The following is a 21,228-nucleotide window of genomic DNA, read 5'->3' on the forward strand; positions in this document are numbered from 1 at the left end:
TACAGTCAGCAAGAGAACAGCTCTCCCTGGCAAGAATCAATTTTCATGGTAGACGTCTGTATCAAGAAACTTCAATTCCCAACAGACTCAGAAGCCTAGGGAGAATATTTAGCCTTGTTTCCGGTTAAGTATAGTGGGTCGTGCCACTTGACTGCTCAAAAATTTCTCAGATGCTAGCAGGATATGAAGTTACCAATCTCATGGGAATCTTCCAGCTAAGGTCCTTCTCTTATTAATATGGCTTCATCTTTGTTTTGCCTGAAGTTCATTCACAGAAGACTAAGACTGTAGAATGGAATTTCAGTAATACCTCACTTTCTAATAGAGATTGTACTTCAAATTTAAATTTCAAAAATATTTTTGCTAGCCCTGGCCAGTATGGCTCAGTTAGTTGGAGCATCATCCTGTAACCAGAGGTTGCGGATTCGATCCCCAGTCCAGGCGTGGGATGACCACTTGTCCAGACGCTGATCCCCTGTTGGAGCCTGTACAGGAGGCAACCAATCAATGCTTCTCTCTTGCACTGATGTTTCTCTCTCTCCCTTCCCCTCTAAAAGCAATGAAAAAAAGTCTCCTCAAGTGAGGAATGTATATATGTATTTCTGCTAATCTCTTTGGAAGAATCTGTATTCTGAAGTGGTTTTAAAACTACTTTTGAAAATCACTAATTCAAACATCCTTCTCTCCAACCACATTATTTTCATGTTTCCTGTTCATCTGTCACTCAGATGATTCTTCCACCTCATAGGGACCTCCAGTCCAAAGATTCTACTTCACTCTCCTTCCTAACCACATCTTAATAAATACTCCCCAATACCTGACATTTATTTGCCCCTCTCTGTGCACCCAACCATCTCTTTCCTCCTTGCTTACAGCTAAGGATGAAGTCATACAACAGGGCAGACTGATTCCACTGCTTGTACTTATTCCTCAGACTCAAATGGGTCCCTAATAGTGCTCTGCAATCCTGCAGCTTTTCTTTGGTCAACTCACTCTCCCATTCTCTACAACTATTTCTAAACCTTCTCCTCAAAACTGTCACCTGTGGAAACCAGCCTCCAATGATCCCTGCCCGCAAGTATTCACAGCCTTGTGAAGTCCCCACTCACACTGCACCAGAGTCCACCTGTGTGACCAACAGAATACGACAGAAGGGATGATGGTATGTTGCTTCCAAGATTAGGTTGTAAAAGACACTTTGACTTCCATCTTGGGGCTCTCTCAGCTCATTCCCTCTAAGGGAAGCAATGTGGAACAGAGCTGATGCCTCTAGCTAATAGTCATGTGAGTGAGCTTGGGGTGGATTCTCCCGCTCATCAAGTCTACAGAGAGCAGAGTCCCAGCCTAGAGAGCACTTGCAACCTCATGAGAGATTCCTAAGCCAGAAGAGCGCAGGTAAACTGCTCTTGGTATCCTGACTCTCAGAAACTGCATGAGATAATAGACTGTTGTTTTTTTTAAGATTGATTTTATTTATTTTTAGAGAGAGGGGAAGGGAGGGAAAAACCAAGGGAGAGAAACATAAATGTGTAGTTGCCTCTTGCACACCCCCAACTGGGGTCCTGGCCTGCAACCCAGGGATGTGCCCTTACTGGGAATCTAACCTTTGACCCTTGAATTCACAGGCCAGCACTCAATCCACTGAAGCACATCAGCCAGGGCTGTTGTTTTAAGCTGCTAAATTTTAGGGTAAATTGTTACATAATAGATAACTGACAGGCCACCTGATCCTATCTCACTTTCAGGAAATAATTTTACCTCATACTTAAGAAATTAAAATAGAGGTTATCAGTCAGGAACACCATCTTGCAAACGTGTTTTCCTCTCTGCATAACCTATCCTCTCCCGGAACCATGGTGAAGTTATGCCTCCTCCCACTGAAGGTCCATCCCTCTCCACTTGCTCTGGATTTCATTTCCTCCTGCCTTCTCACATGGCTGGTGATACTGATTGCTCCCTTTCATGTACTCATCTTCTCCCTTTCAACTGGATTTTAAAGACTCAAAGACACACACACACACACACACACACAGAGAGAGAGAGAGAGAGAGAGAGAGAGAGAGAGAGAGAGAGAGAGAGTTCCAACTACTGTCTATGGCATAGACTGCACAATTCTTCAGTATCCACTCTCTCTCTCTTCCCTTAGTAACAGAGGACAGTTTTATCTTTTGGCATTGGCAGAATGGTAGGACACTTTTTTCTGTCATTTCAATCTATCAGTATTATGTGTGCAATACACAAAAACAAACAGAGTAGAATAAATACAGCAGAAAAAAAAAAGAGTAAAATCCTTGCTTGTTGTGCCTGGAGGGAATTTTTATATTTAAATGTATTCTTATCAACCACCCCTCCAGGAAACACATGTGAATCTCAATTTTCAAAATAAACTTTTAAAAATAGAATGCACAATAAAGGATACAAATGCTCCTACTACAAATGTTGGATTAAAGACATGGTTCTGGAAGGTGAACAGTGTGAGTCCCATGTAGGAGAAGATGAAATTCTCTGCCAAGAAATTGAGAAGCTCAAACAACTGAAACAAAATGCCAAAAGGTTAGGCCAGTAAACAAGTTACATAATTTGAAAGCATGAGTATTACTAATAATGAAACAGACATTTCAAGTATGTAAAGTTCATGTATATCCCCCAAAATATGTGATTCAGAGGTAAGCAAATGTATTGATGACATTCCCAACCCCGTAGAAAAAGCCAGAAATGTTGCCTCTCGGTTTTCCCAATCAGCTTCTCTTCTCCAATCCACATATCCAGTCATTCTTATCCTCCTCCAAACCTTGATCATTTTTTCTTTTGGAATGTTCCTTGTTGCCCCTGCCACCACCTTCATCTATTTTTATTACTCCCCACTCATCATGCTGCAAAGGGACCCTAACTGGTATCCCTGTCACCCATCTTCAGCTTCATAGACACTCCCCTCATCACAGGCTATAAGATCCAGTTCAAATTTTTTTGTCCTGGCATAGAGTGCTTCATGACAACTCTCAAATCGCTGCCTTGCCATGCAATTTCACTTTTTACGTGTGTCTTAGCCTTCACTTAGGGAGTAAGGGCTTATGCATTACTATCTTGTGCTCTGTACCCTTCCCAGCAGCCTGCCCACCCTCCACCTGTTGACATAACTGCCTCGTTGAGTGTTACTAACTCCATCAGGGTCATCTGTCATTACTCCTTCTTCCCCCTCAAAACATGAGCTCAGGAGTCAGGGCCTTCTCCCCTTGTCAGCCATGTGGTTTTGGGCAAGCTAATCTTTCTAAACCGGTGTTGACTTATTACTGAAAAATGGGAATAAAGATAAAAATAAATAAGTATATATTTAGTTTACTTTAAATGACTTAATATAGTTTTATTAGTTATTTGTTTAATGATAATAGCTAAGCTTTATCCAGTTTTTACTGTGTCCAATACTATGCTAAGGACTTTACATGCACTAGCTTCTTTTAATCTCACCACAACTCTGTGAGGTAGGTACTATTATTATCCTCATTTGCAATATGACAAAACTGAAGCACAGAGAAATTACATAACTCCCCCCGTCCTGTTCACGCAGCCAGCAAGTAGTGGAACAATGATCTAGAACAATACAGTGACTCAAGTATCTGCTTTAATCAACACCAGAGGTTGGCAAACTTTTCCTGTGAAGGGCCAGAGAGCAAATATTTAAGGTTCTGTGGGCCTCACAGTCCCTGTCACAACCACTCAATCCTGCCAACATAGTATGAAAGTAGCCACAGGCTATATGTTAAAAAAATGGGTATGGCAGTGTGTCAATAAAACTATTGATGCACACTGAAATTGGAATTTCATAGAACTTTCACATGTCACAAATTATTCCTTTCATTTGTTTCCAACCACTTAGAAATCTGAAAACCATCCTTAGCTCGCAGCCCTCACAGGGAAGCCTGGCTAATGTTTGCCAACTCCTGCTCTGCACTTCACTGCCTTCCATTTGAGAATTTTAGTTGCCTTTTTACTTCTGCCTCTACTGGTTTTGTTTCCCCTAGGCTTTTCTGAATCCTTCCCAGCTTTCTGGTCTCCCCATTTCTTCTATGATAGCTTTATCAGCCTCTCTGAACTCTGGTATGACATATAATCTGAAACAAACAATTAGAAGTTCTATTAGTCTCTTTATGTACATAAACTTTGTATCACCAATAATACTGGACACTTATACCTTGTTCTTTTTTTATTCCCCACCCGACTGCCTATAAAAATGCCAACCCCTCACTAGCTGATTATCTTCTCTATACTTATTGCACTAAATTAATTTGTAAAAAGAATTCGTAATCCCAATGTATATTCTCAGGGGGTAAAGCCTAATTTCTTTTGAGGGGTTGGGAAAAAAAGTACGTCATATACTAAATTTGTGGCCTCAGAACAAAGAAGAAAAGAAGTACCTTTGCTCCTGCTTTATCATGAGTCCTTTCCAGGCTAATCTCAAGTTCTCTAATCATTTGGCAAAACTTAAAGCTTCTATTTCTTGATGCAATCATAATTAAGTGTGCGTCTGTTTCTATTCCAGATATTATATATTGTTTATATCTTTGCCCCATATGCCTCATAAGACTAGAAAATGCTATGCCTATTTTCTTTACAATTTCCTTCAGGTACCCTGCACAACTGATCATTCAGTACTTTATGAAGCCCAACCACTAATGTTTGACATTCCTGGGTACACAGTACCCTCGAAGTGCCTGAAGGAATTTAATCTTTTCTGCATCACCTAGCAGTACATCTAGTCACATTAGAAGTAAATCTTACCAATATCACACAGCAGTAGTTCTAGTTGGACCTGAATGAGCTTCTAAAACATTCCCCTTAAGCTATTACAGTGCTCACTTCAGCAACACATATTCTCAAATTGGAATGACACAGAGAATATTAGCATGGCCCCCCATGCAAGGATGACAGGAAAATCGGTGAAGTGTTCCATATTTTTGTGGTGGGCACACAATGCAATCTACAAATCTAATACCACAGAAATGTGCACTTGAAACCTATATAATCTTATTAATCAATGTCACCTCAACACATTTAATTTAAAAAATGCACATTGATGCCCAGGGGGAAAAATAAAATAAAAATGAAATACTTAAGCTTAGTAAAAAAAATAAGCCACGAGATTAGGAAAACAGAAAAGGAAGCTAAGTGACAAAGTAACAATAGTCCCTGGCTATTCCGCTGACCTATCTCTACCCTATAAGCAGTCACCCTTCAACCTGCTAATTCCATCTATTTCTAGAGTCAAAGGAAGAGGAGCTAGAAAGAGAAGACATCATTTTAAACAGATCAAGGATTATGTTTTCAGTATGAAGACACTTCTGTTTCACTGTGGGCAGGTAAAGTTTATTCGCAATCTATAAAGTTTCTCTTACCTGTTTAGTTCTATGCTGAGACTCCGTGGACAAGTTATTATATGTATAATGGGCTTGTGTGATGCCACAAAACAACACTGCAACCACACCTATTACGACAAAGAGTTCCAAGTTCATGTGAGAGGAGAGTTCCAGACTTTTCTACCGAGGTTTTTGTTTTACAGAAGTAGATTATATGCTTAGTGCTGACATTTTCAAATGTGATATACTTTGTGGAGATGTACCACTTCCACTGAAAATCTTTTGTACATTCTACAGTGACAGCATAAATCCCAACTTTAATAAGTGTGTTCAAATACTAGTGAGCTTGGTTTACTAATAGAAAAAAAAAAAAAAGACTGGCGAAGTAACTCTCTATAAGGGTTTATAATCAAAAGGAGAAAGTAACTCACCTGTGAAACCCCATGCTTCAGCCAAGAGGAAGGTACTCCAGGACATCAAGAAGAACAAGCCTGTCTCCAACAACTGGAACTCCCGTAATTTGGTGAACTTTGTCACGTGATACTGTCAAGGTTGGTAACAAGATCTTGTAACGCAGGAGTGCAACTAACAAAAGCAATAGTCCGTGCAAGGTAACCATGAAAGTAAAAGAAGGATTCGCTAGCCTCTCTAACACCAAAGTCACAAAATAAGGAGGCACCAGAATGAAGAAACCCTTAAAGTGAATATCTTACTGAGGAGTGAGCAGCCATCCCTTTCATGAGTAAGTCATACAGCTTAGTCAATCAAATTGTTCTATGTATATCACGTGCCTTGCAGGAACCACTTGGTAAAGGACATGATAGGACATGTAGAGATGGGAGCAACAGATCAGATACACAATATGCCAACTCTGACTATTAATTTGTGACCCAAGCAAAAGAGCTTCCATAACTATAGCAATTTACCATTATCAAAAATGTCATTTCCATGAGATATCACATTTATCTGATGCCCTAACACCTCTGCAATGTAGGCATTCTATGACAAAGAAATTGAGGTACATCATTCACTTATAGTAGTCTGAAATGTATTTGTTAGTTGACAATGGAAGAGTAGTTTGAAGCTGCAACAAATATTGGACTGCAATCTCCATTCACTTCAATAAACATGTACTACAACAAAAAGATTAGTAAGATATACTTCCTGCTCTCAGGCAAATTATAATGGGGAAGAGACACTATTGTCCCTGGCTCCTTCAGAACTCTTATCTGCCTCTTTGTGCCCCAACTCACCTGTAAAAAGCATAAGACAAGTCTATTCCAGCACAAAGCTGAAGTATAGCAAACTTATAGATTCTTAAAACATGTATTTGTTTTATATGAAAGCATCTCAGATGTTTTAGAGCTGGAAGCTCTTTATCTAGTCCCGCTGATTTTCCCCACTGCTCCTCCCCTCCACTTTCCTATACAGAGGACCCATGAGGTTAACTGTTGATGCTTCTAAACCAGAAACTCCAGGAAGGCAGAGGCCATGTCTGTCTTGTTTATCTTTGATACTCAGAGCATAGCACCTGGCAGGTAGCAGGCAATCTTGTATTCTTGAATGAATACAAGAAAGACTTGGCCAATATTTCAAATAGCAAACTAGTGGCAGTGCCTAAGACTCTGGAGAAGAAGGTTCAAATTGGTGAAAGTTGAGATGAACTCCCATCTATTCTAGCATAGGAACGCTATCTTATTCAGTTGGCATCATGGTCGTAGGTTTCCTATTTTTCCTTTTAAACAAAGAGCAAAAGACTGCCAGGCTGAACAGCAACACAGAACACCCAAGGGCTCTTTGAAATATATCTAAGTTTATATCAATTTAGTCTACAACCTTAAAATTCACCTCAACAGGTCAGTGTGTCTAATTAAACTTTCATAGTAAAAGTTTGAGGGCATGGAGCTCTCCACAAAACAATTAAGTTCTTTTACTTATTGGTAAAGATGATTGCCTAATGTTTTCAAATAAAGTACTTGGTTATAAAGTTAATAATTATTAACACAATGCCAATTATGGCACTAGAAAAGACTACGGAACACAGTATTCAATTACGTTGTTGGGTTAATGAGAAAAGGTAAATATAATATCAATAAAAGGATATTAAAGCTGTCACCACTCCAGTAGCAGCACCCATTGCAAAAGATCCACTGAAGATCCCAAGGAAAATCCCAATAGACTTGAACATGGCTGTGACATCAAAGGTGTGGCTGTTGTCTCCAGCTGGCTGGTACGCCACTATTGAGCTACAAAGAAGAGACTGGTCTTACTTCTAGAAGCAACTTTGACTTTAAAAGCATTATCTAAAAATAATTACATGAATAAATAAATAAAAACATTATCTGGTGTAGAGCTTACAAAATGAAATCAAAGGGAGAAAAACCTAAAAACTCTGGATTCATATTGCCAATGTAAGCTCAAAAGGTTACCAAAACACCCTTCCAATGGCTCAAGCTAAGAAGAAAACTCAGCTTTTACGTAAATGACAACTTCAGGAGATAGAATATCTTAAGGTACTTTATATAAAAATTGTACTGAGCCTTTTCCTCCAGCCTCAAGATATTGTGCAGTACTATTCTTTTGTGACTCTTGTTTAATAGTTACTAATATGGAGTACCCAAAAGCCCTAACATATTAATGTGAACAAACTAATGAAAAAGTACACATATCCAGAGAGAAATAATACTCAACCTGATCACATTTTGTTTTACTGATGGGGAAAAAAAGATGACTGAAGTACCTGTTCAACTTTTAGAATACCAGAATGGGCCCAATGCCTACTATCTATTAACTCACTGAAATGAACTTTTACAGGAAAAAGGGCGTGAAAGGCCTTCCAAGGAATTAGAATCTACGCCACAGTACTTTTAGCATACCCAGCTGGATCCTCCCTCCACCTCAAACTTCTGAAAGAAAGTCACTCTGTAAGTGGCCAAGACAGGCAATTATGGAGACAGTCTCCATCTTGAACTCACAGTCCAAACCTGGTCTACAATGCTTCTTTTAAAACAGTCACCCCAGTAAATAGAAATGGCTGGAAAATCACTGTTGCCAGCAGGTCTCTGGCAAGGGTGCCTACCATAACTAAATCAGTTCTCATCTCATTACACTGAGGTACCAGTATTTGTTTAAAAAGTCCAGACTCAAAGACATCATACAAGACATGTCAAAGAAAAGAAGGAGGATTAAAAACCCACATTACTAAGAGCATAATTAATTCTCCCTGTGGTTACTGCAATGCTTCTTCTGATTCAAGGCTACAAAATGGGTTTGCTGTACCATGAACACCAAGTTCTTTACATACCTTCCCAGTTAAGTTAGATATTAGCTTAGTAGAAGTGGGTTAGTGGAACTGAACTCCTCAGAAATTAAGACCCCTTAAATAAAGTCTTTAAAGAAAAAGAAATTGAGACCCCTTCTTTCACCTGCAAACACTTTCTAATAACATGGATAATAATTTATATAATTAGATTCAAATATTGCTCATTTCAAAAACTGTCTTTAAAGAACTATATTATTTGCCCTGGCTGGGTAGCTAAATTGGTTGGAGTGTTGTTCCGTATACCAAAAAGTCGTGGGTTCAATTCCCTGGTCAGGGGCACATACCTAGATTGCAAGAGGCAATGTTTCTCTCTCACATTGATGTTTCTCTCTCTCTCTCCCCCTCTCCAAAATCAGTAAGGATATCCCCAGTGAGGATTTTAAAAAGTGTATTAGTTAATACTTCTAAATTTTTTAAATGTTTCTGAAATGATGATATTAAATGAGAAATACACAGTAAACTACAATGCACTATTTCTCAATCATCAAATTAGCAAAAAGTTTACAAATAGCCTGTTGAAGCTATGAGGAAATAGGCACTTCCATAATTTAGTGGTTGAACTGAAAAATGGCATGGTACCTTTGGTGGGCAATTTAGCAATGTCTAACAGAATTACAAATGTATATACTCTTTAACTCACTAATCTTACTTCTGGAAATTTATCCTACCAATATGTCTACTCACTTATAAAACAATTAAGTTCAAGTTTAATCACTGAAGCATTATTTGGGATAGTAAAGGACTGAAAACACTTTGTTTCCAAAAATAGGAGACCGATAAAAGAAGTTATAGTTCAGTTCACAGTATAGTACATAGAATATTATGTAGCTGAAAACAAAGAATGAGAAAACTCTCTGTTTTGATAAGGAAAGTTCTCCAGAATACAGTTATGTAAGAGAAAGCTAGGTATAGAACATATATAGCATGCTATTTTAAAAATTAGGAATATACAAAAAAAATAAACAAATGGGACTATATCAAACTAAAGAGGTTTTGCATAGCAAAGGACATCATCAAAAAAATAAAGACAACCCACAGAATGGGAGAACATATTCACTAATACATCTGATAAGGTATTAATATCCAAATTTTATAGAGAACTTATAAAACTCAACACCAAAAAAAAAAAAAAAAAACGAACAAGCTGAATTAAAAAATGGGCAAAGGACCTGAATAGACACTCATCCAAAGAGGACATACAGATAGCCAACAGACATATGAAAGGATGCTCAAAGTCACTAATCATCAAAGAAACGCAATTTAAAACCGCAATGAGATATCACCTTACACCTGTCAGAATGGCCATCATCAATAAATCAACAAACAACAAGTGCTGGAGAGGATGTGGAGAAAAGGTAATCCTAGTGCACTGTTGGTGGGAATGCACACTGGTGCAGCCACTGTGGAAAACAGTATGGAATTTCCTCAAAAAATTAAAAATGGAACTGCCTTTTGACCCAGTAATTCTACTGCTGGGAATATATCTGAAGGAACCCAAAACATCAATTGGAAAGAACATAAGCACCCCTATGTTCATTGCACCATTATTTATAATCATCAAGATATGGAAGCAGCCCAAGTGTCCATCAGTAGATGAGTGGATAAACCAACTATGGGATATTTACACAATGCGATACTACTTGGCCATAAAAAAGAAGGAAGTTTTACCCTTTGTAACAGTGTGGATGGACCTGGAGAAACTTATGCTAAGTGAAATAAGCCAGTCAGAGAAAGACAAATACCACACTCATATGTGGACTCTAATGAAGAAACTGAAGTAACAAGGAAAATGAGGACAGACTCATAGATGGACAGCAAGATGACAGCTAGTGGCAGGAGGTTGGGGAGGGAGTGGAGGGATTGAGCAAAAAGGAAAAAGGACTCATGGGCCTGGACAACAGTGTGGTGATTGCTGAGGGGGCGGTATAAGGGGACTAAATGGTAATGGAAAAAATACAATAAAGATTAAATAAAAAAATAAAACTGAAGATGAAAAAATAAGAAATTAAGAGACAAATAAGAACATTCATTTATATATGTGCTTGTATTTGAATACAGAAATACTAGGATATACAAGAAACTAATAAATATGGTAACCTATAAGGAGCTGGGGGCATAGATGGATGAGAACAGGAGTAAAAATCTGACTTTTCAATATTTACCTTTCTCTATAGTTTTGACTTTTGAATCACATTAATACATTATCTAAAGAAAAAATTTAGTTAAAAATGTTTGTTATAATGATAAAACAATATAAAATTACATATATACTACAATCACAACCATGTAAAATATGCTGCATAGAAACAAGAATATAAGGAGCCATGGCTGGTGTGGCTCAGTGGATTGAGTACCAGCCTGTGAACCAAGGGTCGCCAGTTCGATTCCCGGTCAGGACACATGCCTGGGTTGCAGACTGGGTACTTCATTGGGGGCGAGCAAGAGGCAACCAATTGATGTGTCTTGCTTACATCAATGTTTCTCTCTCTCTCTTTCTCCCTCCCTTTCCCTCTCTCTAAAAATAAATAAATAAAATATTTTAAAAAATCAATAAAAGGAACTGTCCTAGAATGTTCATAGTAATTGTCTTTAGGTGTTAGGAGAACATATTTTTTCTTCATTTTTCATCCCTGCATCTTCCATGTTATCTATAAGTATGCATTTCTTCAAGAGGAAAAGAATGCCTCATTCTTTCGAATGTTTCCATTCATAATTCACTTTATTCCTAAGTGACTTTTGATTCCTAGGACCCTAACATTCAATACACAGAATATAAGAAGAAAACAAACACTTACGAAGACAGCACTATGGCAACAGCATCATTGAGGACACTTTCACCAAAAAGAAGTGCATAGAGTTCAACATCAACTTGAAGCTCGTGGAATATGGCAAGAACAGTCACTAGCAAGCAGAAAGAGTCAGAGGAATATTTAGACATTACCAATATAACATAATCCCCTCCACAGATGATTATAATCATTATTTAGAAATTCATTTCTTTGTCTTAGAATTCAATCTTAATAAACATTCTTTTACCATATTAAAGAACCAGTAATTTTATGTCAATATTTTTCTTTTCCCTCAATGTGTACCTGCAATACCTCCTTTCTCTATCTTACAAACAGCTGAAAATAACCTTGGAAGATTGAGTTGGCCTACATTCTTCATACAAATGCTAATGATATTGTCTTGTGCGTTTCTTTTCCATAAGGAATATATTCAGAATTTCTTATAGACTAGGTGATCATTAACCTTTAAAGAATAGTATTACTGAAAGCATTTCCTGCTGCAAACTTCATTTTTTTTTCCTTGAAGCCTTACAACTACCTTCGATTTGACTTGCAAATTTCAAGCACACTGGTTCAGCAAAGACCATAGGAAATGAAAACCGTTTTGCTTTTTGACCAGAATTACAGCTGCTATGTTTAACTTAATAAGAAGCCAACTACCATGTTATTACAGCTTGAGAAGAAAAAAACCTTCTTTTAGGAAACAGTTATATGATAATTCTTAGAAAATCAAATGAAATTGAAGTTGCTTTATAACTTTAATTGCTGAGTCACATACGGCTCACTCACTAAACCCAAGCAGACATGAAAGATTATTTTAACCAAAGATAGGGGAGCCTCTTCAAATGACAATCAAAAAAAAAAAAAAAAAGTAACAGAAAACTTGCATTTAAAAGATATAGCTTCTACTACAAAGTATTTCATCTGGAATATACTGATACCAAAGTTTACCAAAAAGGAGAGAAGTGGGGCAGGAGCAATGCTGCAGAATTTTAAAAAGAGAACCTTATTTTAAGTGAACAACTGTAAAATAAAAGAACTAATACAGGGGCATATGTCTTTGTATTCAGAGTAAATATAACTGCCCAAATTTACACAAGCAAAAGGACCATTCAGGCAATACACCCATCAAAACAAAACCAGAAGGTTGAAGCAATGTAGCCAATGCTATTGACTTAAATTTCTTTTAGGCCTGAAAAAGTCGAGGACTTTGATCTAGTGAGAACACAGAAACAGAGACCACTGGCTCCTTGCAAAAAGCATCCTTATCTTCATCTTGATAATGGAATTAGTTACAAATAATAAAGGGACAGACAGTTTGGATGGTCTTTAAGGAAGCAATTTGATTTTCAGTTTTAAAAAATGCTCAACTACACAAATGTATCTCTAAAATGTCTTCTACTCTTTTAAAATTATTTCTTATAGAGTGTATTTCCTGCTTCCTATAAGGTCCTGTGTCATCAGGATTAACACTGAAATCCAGAGATAACCATAGGATTCTACCTTTAATTGTTCTGGATGGCAATAAGAAGGTGATTTACATGCAAGGTCAAAGAGTACAACAGAACAAAGCTCCACCAAAGTCCCAACGTCTAGTAAAAGAAAACTTGCATCCTTAGTTCAAAAACTGCTATCTATGTTCCTATCCCTCTCTCTTCAGCCTAATTTGTAGCTGTTAAGCCCACCAATACTATATTTGGAAAACTACAACCTAACTCAGTACAATTAAATTCATTCTTCAGCTGTGCTAATATTAAAACTAGTTTCAATTCATAAGGCCAATTTCATAAAAACAATCCTTTAATGTATACTGAAACCCAACAATGACCCAAAATCACACTCATAGTAGCACAATTGCCTTCTAATATCATTTGAAAACTTCTTTTGTTACTCTTCAATGCAAATAGCTGAATGTAAACAAAGTTTTTTGGGGAACTGGATTTCTAGAAGCTTGAAAGTAAGTATATAATTATTACCCACTTTATTTAATCTAGTTCACCTCCTATACCTAATCCCTAGGAATAGACACCAACCTAGAAACCTAAAGAAAATACCTTACAGTCCGTGTCTATACAGCACCAGATTGTTGGACCAGTAACAGGCAAATGTAATCAAGTAAAAGGAAAAAATTGTGTGCTTAATTATGCCAAAAGAACCCATGAATTTTGGTTTTTCCTCCACAATTGGAAAGCACAGTCCTATGGGAAGTACCTAATTATGAATTCTGCAATTCAAAGGAAAAATTAGCCATACATGCTTTGCCAGCAACACTGTTCCTTAAGTCCTTAAGCTCCTTTCTCAGGTAAAACATACCTGGATCAGTTGCTGATACAATGGCACCGAACAGCAGGCAATCTGTAAAGTAAAAATCTCCCGCAAGTTGTCCGGTAACTTTCATCAGTGTTACACAGCCATACATTATTGACCTGTTCAATAAACATATTTCTACTTTAGAAAAAACACCAAATTGTTAAAGAAGTTAGAATATAGTAAGAATAAGAAGATGGGTCCACTGTAGTACTTTGCAACCAATCCCAAATTTAATTCATGTCATTTAAATATGGTAATCCTTTGGCCTTAAGGAAAACTAATGACTTATCTATGGGAATACATTTTACTGAAAAAGACCTTAGATACATTCAGGAATACAATACTGAATAAATCGAATGCAACAGGAGAAAACTGGGACAACTGTAATAGAACAATAAAAAAAAAAATAACTTGAAAGCTAAAAAGTGTTTTAAGCTTCAAGTACTTACCCAATTACGAAACAAGAAATTGCTGTTCCAAGAAAAGCATATGCTAGAATAGACCCAAGGTTTCGAAAGAAATGTCTCTGACAAAAGAAAAGGTTACAGTGTTAGAATACTTACCAATTATTTGAAAGAGGAAATGTGTTCTATTCTAGTGTGCTGTGCTAATATTAAAGGCTAATATTAAAGGAAATAAGAGAAAGAATTTTTGTACAGGTATAAATTTTAGCATCTAAAAAGGATAAGGAGAGGAAAAGGGAGGAAAACCTGGAAAGAACTGCCTGTTTCTGAAGTGTCAAAGATGACAAAGCCCATGGAGTTTACGGTTGTTCAAAGTATATGAAATATAAAAGCACTTACTCTTTTCAGACTATATCCTGCATAAAATATGATAGGAGGAAGTAATATGTTGAAAAATACTTCCGGATCAAAAGTAACCTGTTAAAATAAAGAATTCTTGTAGATGAATTCCCTTAGAAGACATTATATTACATTATCACACTATCAAAAGGAAAAAAGAAATGTTAAATAGGTGAAAGGCAAGAATCTTACTGTGGTAACTGAAAAATATTTCATATAGGATACAGTATATGTTATTTCACTTCTCAACCAAATGACAAGGACATAAATTAGTAACAACCAGTTAAGCCAGATCTGTAAAAAATGTGTTAAAATACTATACTAAAAACCTTAAAAATAGGAGAAAGCATGAACCGATCTTTGTTTATAAGAGACGCAAAACTGGTAACATAAAATACGAAGGTACAGCATTATGGTTGGCAAGAAGAAACAGACTTCTTACCTAGGTATCGTCGCTAAAGGTTTATAACAAAATTATGGTAAAAAGTTTCTGCATAACACATCTCTAGTCCTGACAGTCCATTTCTTTTAATACTTTATTCCCTAGAATAGTATACGCACCCCTTCTGTTCATAAGGCTGTAGGATTTGACATAAACATAAAGCATCTACACAATACAGCCATGCTACAAGCTGATTTACTAGAATTTTTAAGAAACTGGAATTTTCCACAGGTGCAAAGAATTATTGCTGCAAAATAAACTAGAAGTTCATATAAAATTTTAAAAAGCATTCAAGATGGTCAGGAACACAATCAAGTAGTTACAAAAGCCAAGTCCTGCCAATGTAGAAGACAGAAGTGCAGGCAAATGGCCAAGAATGGATGGAAACAAAGAGACCCTGAGAAGCTTCAGGAATAAAACTATGAGGGTAACAGGAGAAAGCAGTTTCAAGAATGTCTTGGAGCCAGTAAGACTGCAACCCAACCTCCTACATAAAGTTTCATGTACAGCATGGTACAATAACTGACACTGAAGTTGTGCCAGAATATGAATCAAAGAAAGATTAAATTGTTCTCAGTCTAGAATACCATCAAGGCAAGAAAGAATTCAAAGAAATATTAAGAGAATATTTTTTAGGTACTGTCAACTTAAATGTGCTGAAGTACTATAAACTCTAAGGACCACCTGAAAATTTTAAGAAATGCTTATACATTCTGCTTAACTCAATACTGATCACCACTCATTACAACTGCAAACATCAGAGTGAAACAAGAAGGGTTACAGTATTTAACCTCAATCAGAAAATGAAATGTACAGACATGTTCATTACTCTGCATTACATTACATTCTTTGAGATTTGATTCCATAATTATTTTAAATATTATTAAAATCTCATTATTTATTTTTCTCTGGAATCACTTTGCTTCCAGTTACACAGTTTCTAAAAAGTCAAAATTCCCTTTAACCAAGAACTTACCTTTCTAAGCATGTCATTATCTTGAATGTTATTGAGTTCATGCGAACTAATTTCTCCTTTCAGCGTATACTCATAAAATTTTCCGCTAACATTTACCAATAACGTAGTTGGGCTTGACTGCACTTCACAACTCAGGGTCACATTATTTACATCGCTTGGAACGTGAATTCCATATCGAAGCACAAGGCCCACAAAAAGTCCTGGAATAATAAAAGAACAACATTAGCTCTTCTTTCAGACAGAAACAACTACTTCTGTATCCTACACACACCTTTGAATTGATAACAGAAAATTTCTTATGATAGTCCCCCGTGGTTCACAACCAAATTTTATACTGACTGCTGTTACACTTTAAAGTATTACTAAATTCACAAATCTAGGAGTCCAATATTCATATAATGCAGTGAGACAGGAGGCAGAAATATTCTCTAGGGTAACAGCATATCTCATTGCATTTCTAGATTAAGATATGAACAAGTGACCAGGAAGGTAACAAAATGAGTAAGTATCTCCAAATCATCTATACACAGAATATGTGCCAAGGTATCCCAACCTGACAATGTACTCATGGTGGCAGAAATGTGTTTACCACCTCCATTCATCAACTCACAAGACTGTTAAACACACACATATCACAAGTTACTTCTAAAGTACATGGCTGGCTAAATAGTAGACATTTAACAAATTAGAAAGTTAATAATATTTGTAGATTGGTTGAGTTCTCCTACTATGAAAAGGTCAGATTTTAATTTTAAATTATATGCTTCAAGATCAAATCATGGAACAGAAATTTCGAATCTAGCATTATAATACCAACATCTTGCTGGAATTTTACCTGGATCATCATATTGGTATTCAAATAAGCACAATGTTCTAGGTACTATAAACCTATATTGACCAAACTGTATAATAACAGCTTTATTGAGATATAATTCACAAAACATAAAGTTTACTCTTTTAGGCTGTACAATTTGGTGGCTTTCAGTATATTTACAAAGTTGTATATTGATCATTACTATCTAATTCAAAACCACTCTCAATGCTCCAAAAAGAAACCCCATACCTATTAGCAGTCATTCTCTATTTCCCTGGCAACCACTAATCTATTTTCTCTCTGTATAGATTTGCCTATTCTGAACATTTCAAATAAATGGAATCCTATAATGAGTGGCCTTTTGTCTGACTTCTTTCACTTAGCATAACATTTTCAAGATTTATCCACACTGTAGCATAAATCAAAACGTAAGTCCTTTTTGTGGTCAAATAATATTCCATTACATATTGGGTTGGTCAAAAAGTCTGTATTTTTTTTCCATAAAATAAAAGACACATTTTTCATTTTCACCAATAACTTTATGGATTTGCATAATTTGAGTATGTCGGCTATCTCCTGCTGTTGGCTTCTAGTGGGTAAAGGCCAGGGGTGCTACTAAACATCTTCCAATGCATAAGACAGCCCCACAGCAAAGTTATTTGGCCAAAATGTCAATAGTACCAAAAAACTTTGTAAACCACTTCTGACACATCCGATCAGTCACAGCACCTTCTCCATACCCTGCACAAATCTTTTTTTGCATTTCAATACCGTTTTTACCTTTCTTGAAATAATAAAGCATAATATGCCAAAAATGTTGCGTATCTTTTTTCATCGTCCATATTAAAATGGCTATACAAAAAGTCACCAATTTTGATAAGTTTTTTAAATGCACGCTGATATGACAGCTGTCACAATACAATCTAACTAAATTGTTTCAAATGAAGTTAAAGACAACTAAGCACTACTAGAGCCATTGTAAAGAAAAAACCAAGTGAACTTTTTGGCCAACCCAATAGATATGCCTCAACTACAAATTGATGTACAGTATACCCTTATTAGTTACATTTTACCTTCCTGTCTCATTTCATTCTAACCAGCCAGCCATTCTTTTAATATATATGAATTGAGTACTATGCTAAGTAGGTCCCCAGGGTTTAGAAATGAAAACAAGGTCCTTCCTCCAAGTAACTCCCAGTTCAGTCAGCAAAAAGAGACCGAATAAAAAATTATAATATAATATGTATGTATATGGATGCTATAAAAACAGAAAAGAGGTACATAAACAAGCCTGAGGGAGTGGGACATCAGGAAAGTCTTTTCACAGGTGTCACCTAAGCAGGTAATCAAGTAAAAGAAAAGGTTTTCCAAGTAGGCAGAATAGGAGTATATATCCAGCTAAGGAAGGGTGAGAGAACAGAGACCGTTCACGTAATCACATGCAGTTCACTATGGCTGGGCTATAAAGTGACAAGAGTTGAAGTGTGAAAGATCAGCAGGAGGTGAATCATAGAAGACCTTGAATGCTGAAGAAGGGAGTTTGACTTTATCCTGAAAGCAAAAAGTCATAGAAGGATTATCAGCAGGGGCTTGGCATCAGATTTCTATTTTAGAAAGAATGGTCTAGATTACAGAGGGTCAGAAAGGCCAAATAGAAAGCCACTGCAGTCATTTGGCACTAAGAGTTTAGGCCCTAATTTAAGAGAGTAGACATAGCGGGATTTTTAGAAAGTATTATCTTTCAGAAAGTTTTGGCTACTGAGTAGACTGGAAGTAAGGGAGATGGAAGACAAAGAACAGCCTAAACTAACCTAGGAACTAGGTGGGTAAGCTGGCCTGAGTAACCAAGTGGATAGCAGCGCCGTTCAGTGAGACACGGAACAGATTTACGGGGGGAAATGGGCAGTTCAGTATTGGACACGTTGGGTTTGATGTACCTGTGATATATAAGCACAGTTGAGTAAGTGGGATCTGGAGCTCAAGGAAGGGGGACGGGTGTCTCAACTGGAGATACACACTTAGCAGTCATAAGATGATTGAGTCAGGTGCAGATGAAATTACCTGGGAAGCAAATAAAATAGGAAGAGGACTATGGATATAGGCCTGGGGTTTTATCCCAAAATTTAACAGCCAACATTAAAAGGCTGGTAGAGGAGGAGGAGCTGATGAAAGAACCTAAAAAGGAAAAGCCACCGGAGTAGAAGGAAGAAAGGAAAGAGAGAAGGAAGTCAGAGAACTGCAAATGCTACAGCGAAGTCAAGGGAGACAGGCATTAACAATAGGCCATTGAACACTGAAGGTGGGCAGAAGGCTCGCTTTTTGCTTTGCTCAGTCAGGTGGGAGCATCAGATACCAGGACAACTTGGAGTTTACATCTCCCGTTGTTGGAAGGCAGCTCCTAGAGGCAGGGTCCCACGCGGGGGTGCATACCTCATCAGGTGCCAGACCTTAAGATGCTACGACCCAGTGCAGCATGGCACACAGGTCCTGGGCTGTTTCCACTCTCTCACCCTGAGAGCGGGACATGGAGGCATGAAATGGGAAGCTCCCTGTGAATGGAGATTCCCCTGCATGACTTTCTGGAGTGACCTGGCCATGTACCCAGGCCCTGTGAGAGAGAGAGAGAGAAGAGAGAGAGAGAGAGAGAGAGAGAGAGAGAGAGAGAGAGAGAGAGAGAGAGAGAGAGAGAGAGAGAGAAGAGAGAGCTGCTGCAAGGCAATGTGGTGACTTTGGCACCAGAGAGAGAGAGAGAGAGCCTGGAACTGTAGAGACGGAGGCCATTTGAGTAACAACCTTGGGCTACAGATAAGCAATACTGGGCACTTCTGGGTGTGGATTTGGACTTTAATCTTCCTCGGGGTGGCAGGTTTCCTGTGTCTTATGGGACAGGATGGCTCATTCGGCTTGGAGTAGGTATGCTCCTAGCCCCCTCAAATTGGGAACCCTGTTAATAAAAACCTATCCCCCCCACACACATACAAAAATGTCCATTGGGGTTGGCAACAAGGAGGTTACAGGTGACCCTGGTAAGAGCAGTTTCAGTGGAGCAGAGGAGGCAGAAGCCATTCCAGCATGGGAAGTGATGAAGCAGAAATAGGAGTTATAAGAGCGTAGTTGGTCAGGAAAGGGGAAGGGAGTGGGGATGAGGAATTCTCTACACATTTTGTAAGTGGTGAGCAGTACAATGGCACCAACTTTTTAAAAAGTTTTAACAGAGGTTCAGGCTTAAAAGATGTGAAAGATATACCTTGAAAATATCTCATGTACAAAAAACAAAATTAAAAAGTGAAAACTGGGTATCACCTGTGTTTGATAAACATAATTTGGGAGAGAAAAGGCTACAGATACAGTCAATTCTGCCTATATGATATAGCAGTAGCTCTTTTTTCTACTACCCCACAAAAGCTCCTAATTAACAGGCTCAGTAAAAGTTGTCTCCTTATATATGTGCAGAAATCACAGTTACAATACTAGAAACACTAATAGCAGCAGCATAAATTCTTCTGATGTCCTCAAGCCTGACTCTGTGAGGAAAAGTACCCAGTTCTGAAACATCACTGGGTGCCCTGAGGACAGCGCAGCACTCGGACAAACTTGAGACATACACCTTGGCAGGTAAACTATCAGTAAGGAGAACAGTTACTTAGGTTGGGAAAAAAATCAAGATCCCTTTATTATACAGCATCAGACATCTGAAAAATTGGAACTTTTTTGAATCAAGTTGACAAATCAAGTTAATTTGGGTTCTATGAAAGGTCAAATCCTAATCATGGATTAAAGCAATTCTCAGTAAAGAGAATGTACACAATAAGAGTGCTTTGTTAAGGGGACAAGGCAGAACTTCTAGCCTCCTACATACGCAGAGATACAAAAATTATTAATATCATGAAATGTAAAATGAGCACTGACAGTCAACAAAGAACACAACCCTAAAGAGGTATCTTTCACAAAACAGGGAGTTCCCACCCCTCTTACACATTCCTGACCGTCTTATGCTAGAAACTCTCCCAGGGATAAAGAACCCAGTATGACCCAAAGGCCCCACCACTATATGAGTCACAGTGAGTGGAAATTGGTTTTCTAATGGATTTCAGCCCATTCTTTCAGGTCATCCCACTACAAGCCTCTGATAAGTCAAAAATATGGAGGGAACATCACTGGGGTATTAAGTGTGGCCAAAACTCATAAAACTTCCACATATTAAAAAGTGTATATGTGTATATTTATATAATTACGTGTGTGTGTATGTGTATATATATATATATAATATTTATCTAATTTGTGAAGAATGCTGTTAGATTGTCTTAAAAGTTCATTGAAATTCAAGATACGCCAAAAAAGTCAAGGCTTTTGCTGACCTCTGGTTAGTTTTACATGTGTTTAATTCATCTATTTGTCTCCTACAGGTCCTCCAAACTTTC

At 37.5% G+C, this 21,228-nt stretch overlaps 1 protein-coding gene and 1 non-coding gene across 2 annotated transcripts in view; one reads left to right on the forward strand and one right to left on the reverse strand.

The window, feature by feature from the left end:
* SLC9A6 (solute carrier family 9 member A6) overlaps window positions 1-21,228 on the reverse strand; it is a 51,068-nt gene that overhangs the window by 24,937 nt on the left and 4,903 nt on the right. Inside the window, exons 2-10 of the mRNA XM_090264691.1 lie at window positions 15,994-16,193; window positions 14,576-14,653; window positions 14,222-14,298; window positions 13,776-13,888; window positions 11,469-11,574; window positions 7,456-7,597; window positions 5,783-5,888; window positions 5,391-5,479; window positions 2,420-2,533 (exon numbers count right to left, since the gene is read on the reverse strand). Of these exons, the coding sequence (XP_090120817.1) occupies window positions 2,420-2,533; window positions 5,391-5,479; window positions 5,783-5,888; window positions 7,456-7,597; window positions 11,469-11,574; window positions 13,776-13,888; window positions 14,222-14,298; window positions 14,576-14,653; window positions 15,994-16,193 (1,025 nt within the window). The remainder of the gene's footprint in view (window positions 1-2,419; window positions 2,534-5,390; window positions 5,480-5,782; window positions 5,889-7,455; window positions 7,598-11,468; window positions 11,575-13,775; window positions 13,889-14,221; window positions 14,299-14,575; window positions 14,654-15,993; window positions 16,194-21,228) is intronic.
* Window positions 4,847-4,954, forward strand: LOC149990657 (U6 spliceosomal RNA). The gene has a single exon (XR_016508735.1). It is a non-coding gene; the product is annotated as a U6 spliceosomal RNA (small nuclear RNA).

This window comes from Furipterus horrens, unplaced genomic scaffold, assembly GCF_987537825.1.
Source record: "Furipterus horrens unplaced genomic scaffold, mFurHor1.1.pri manual_scaffold_17, whole genome shotgun sequence".
Classification (NCBI taxonomy): domain Eukaryota; kingdom Metazoa; phylum Chordata; class Mammalia; order Chiroptera; family Furipteridae; genus Furipterus; species Furipterus horrens.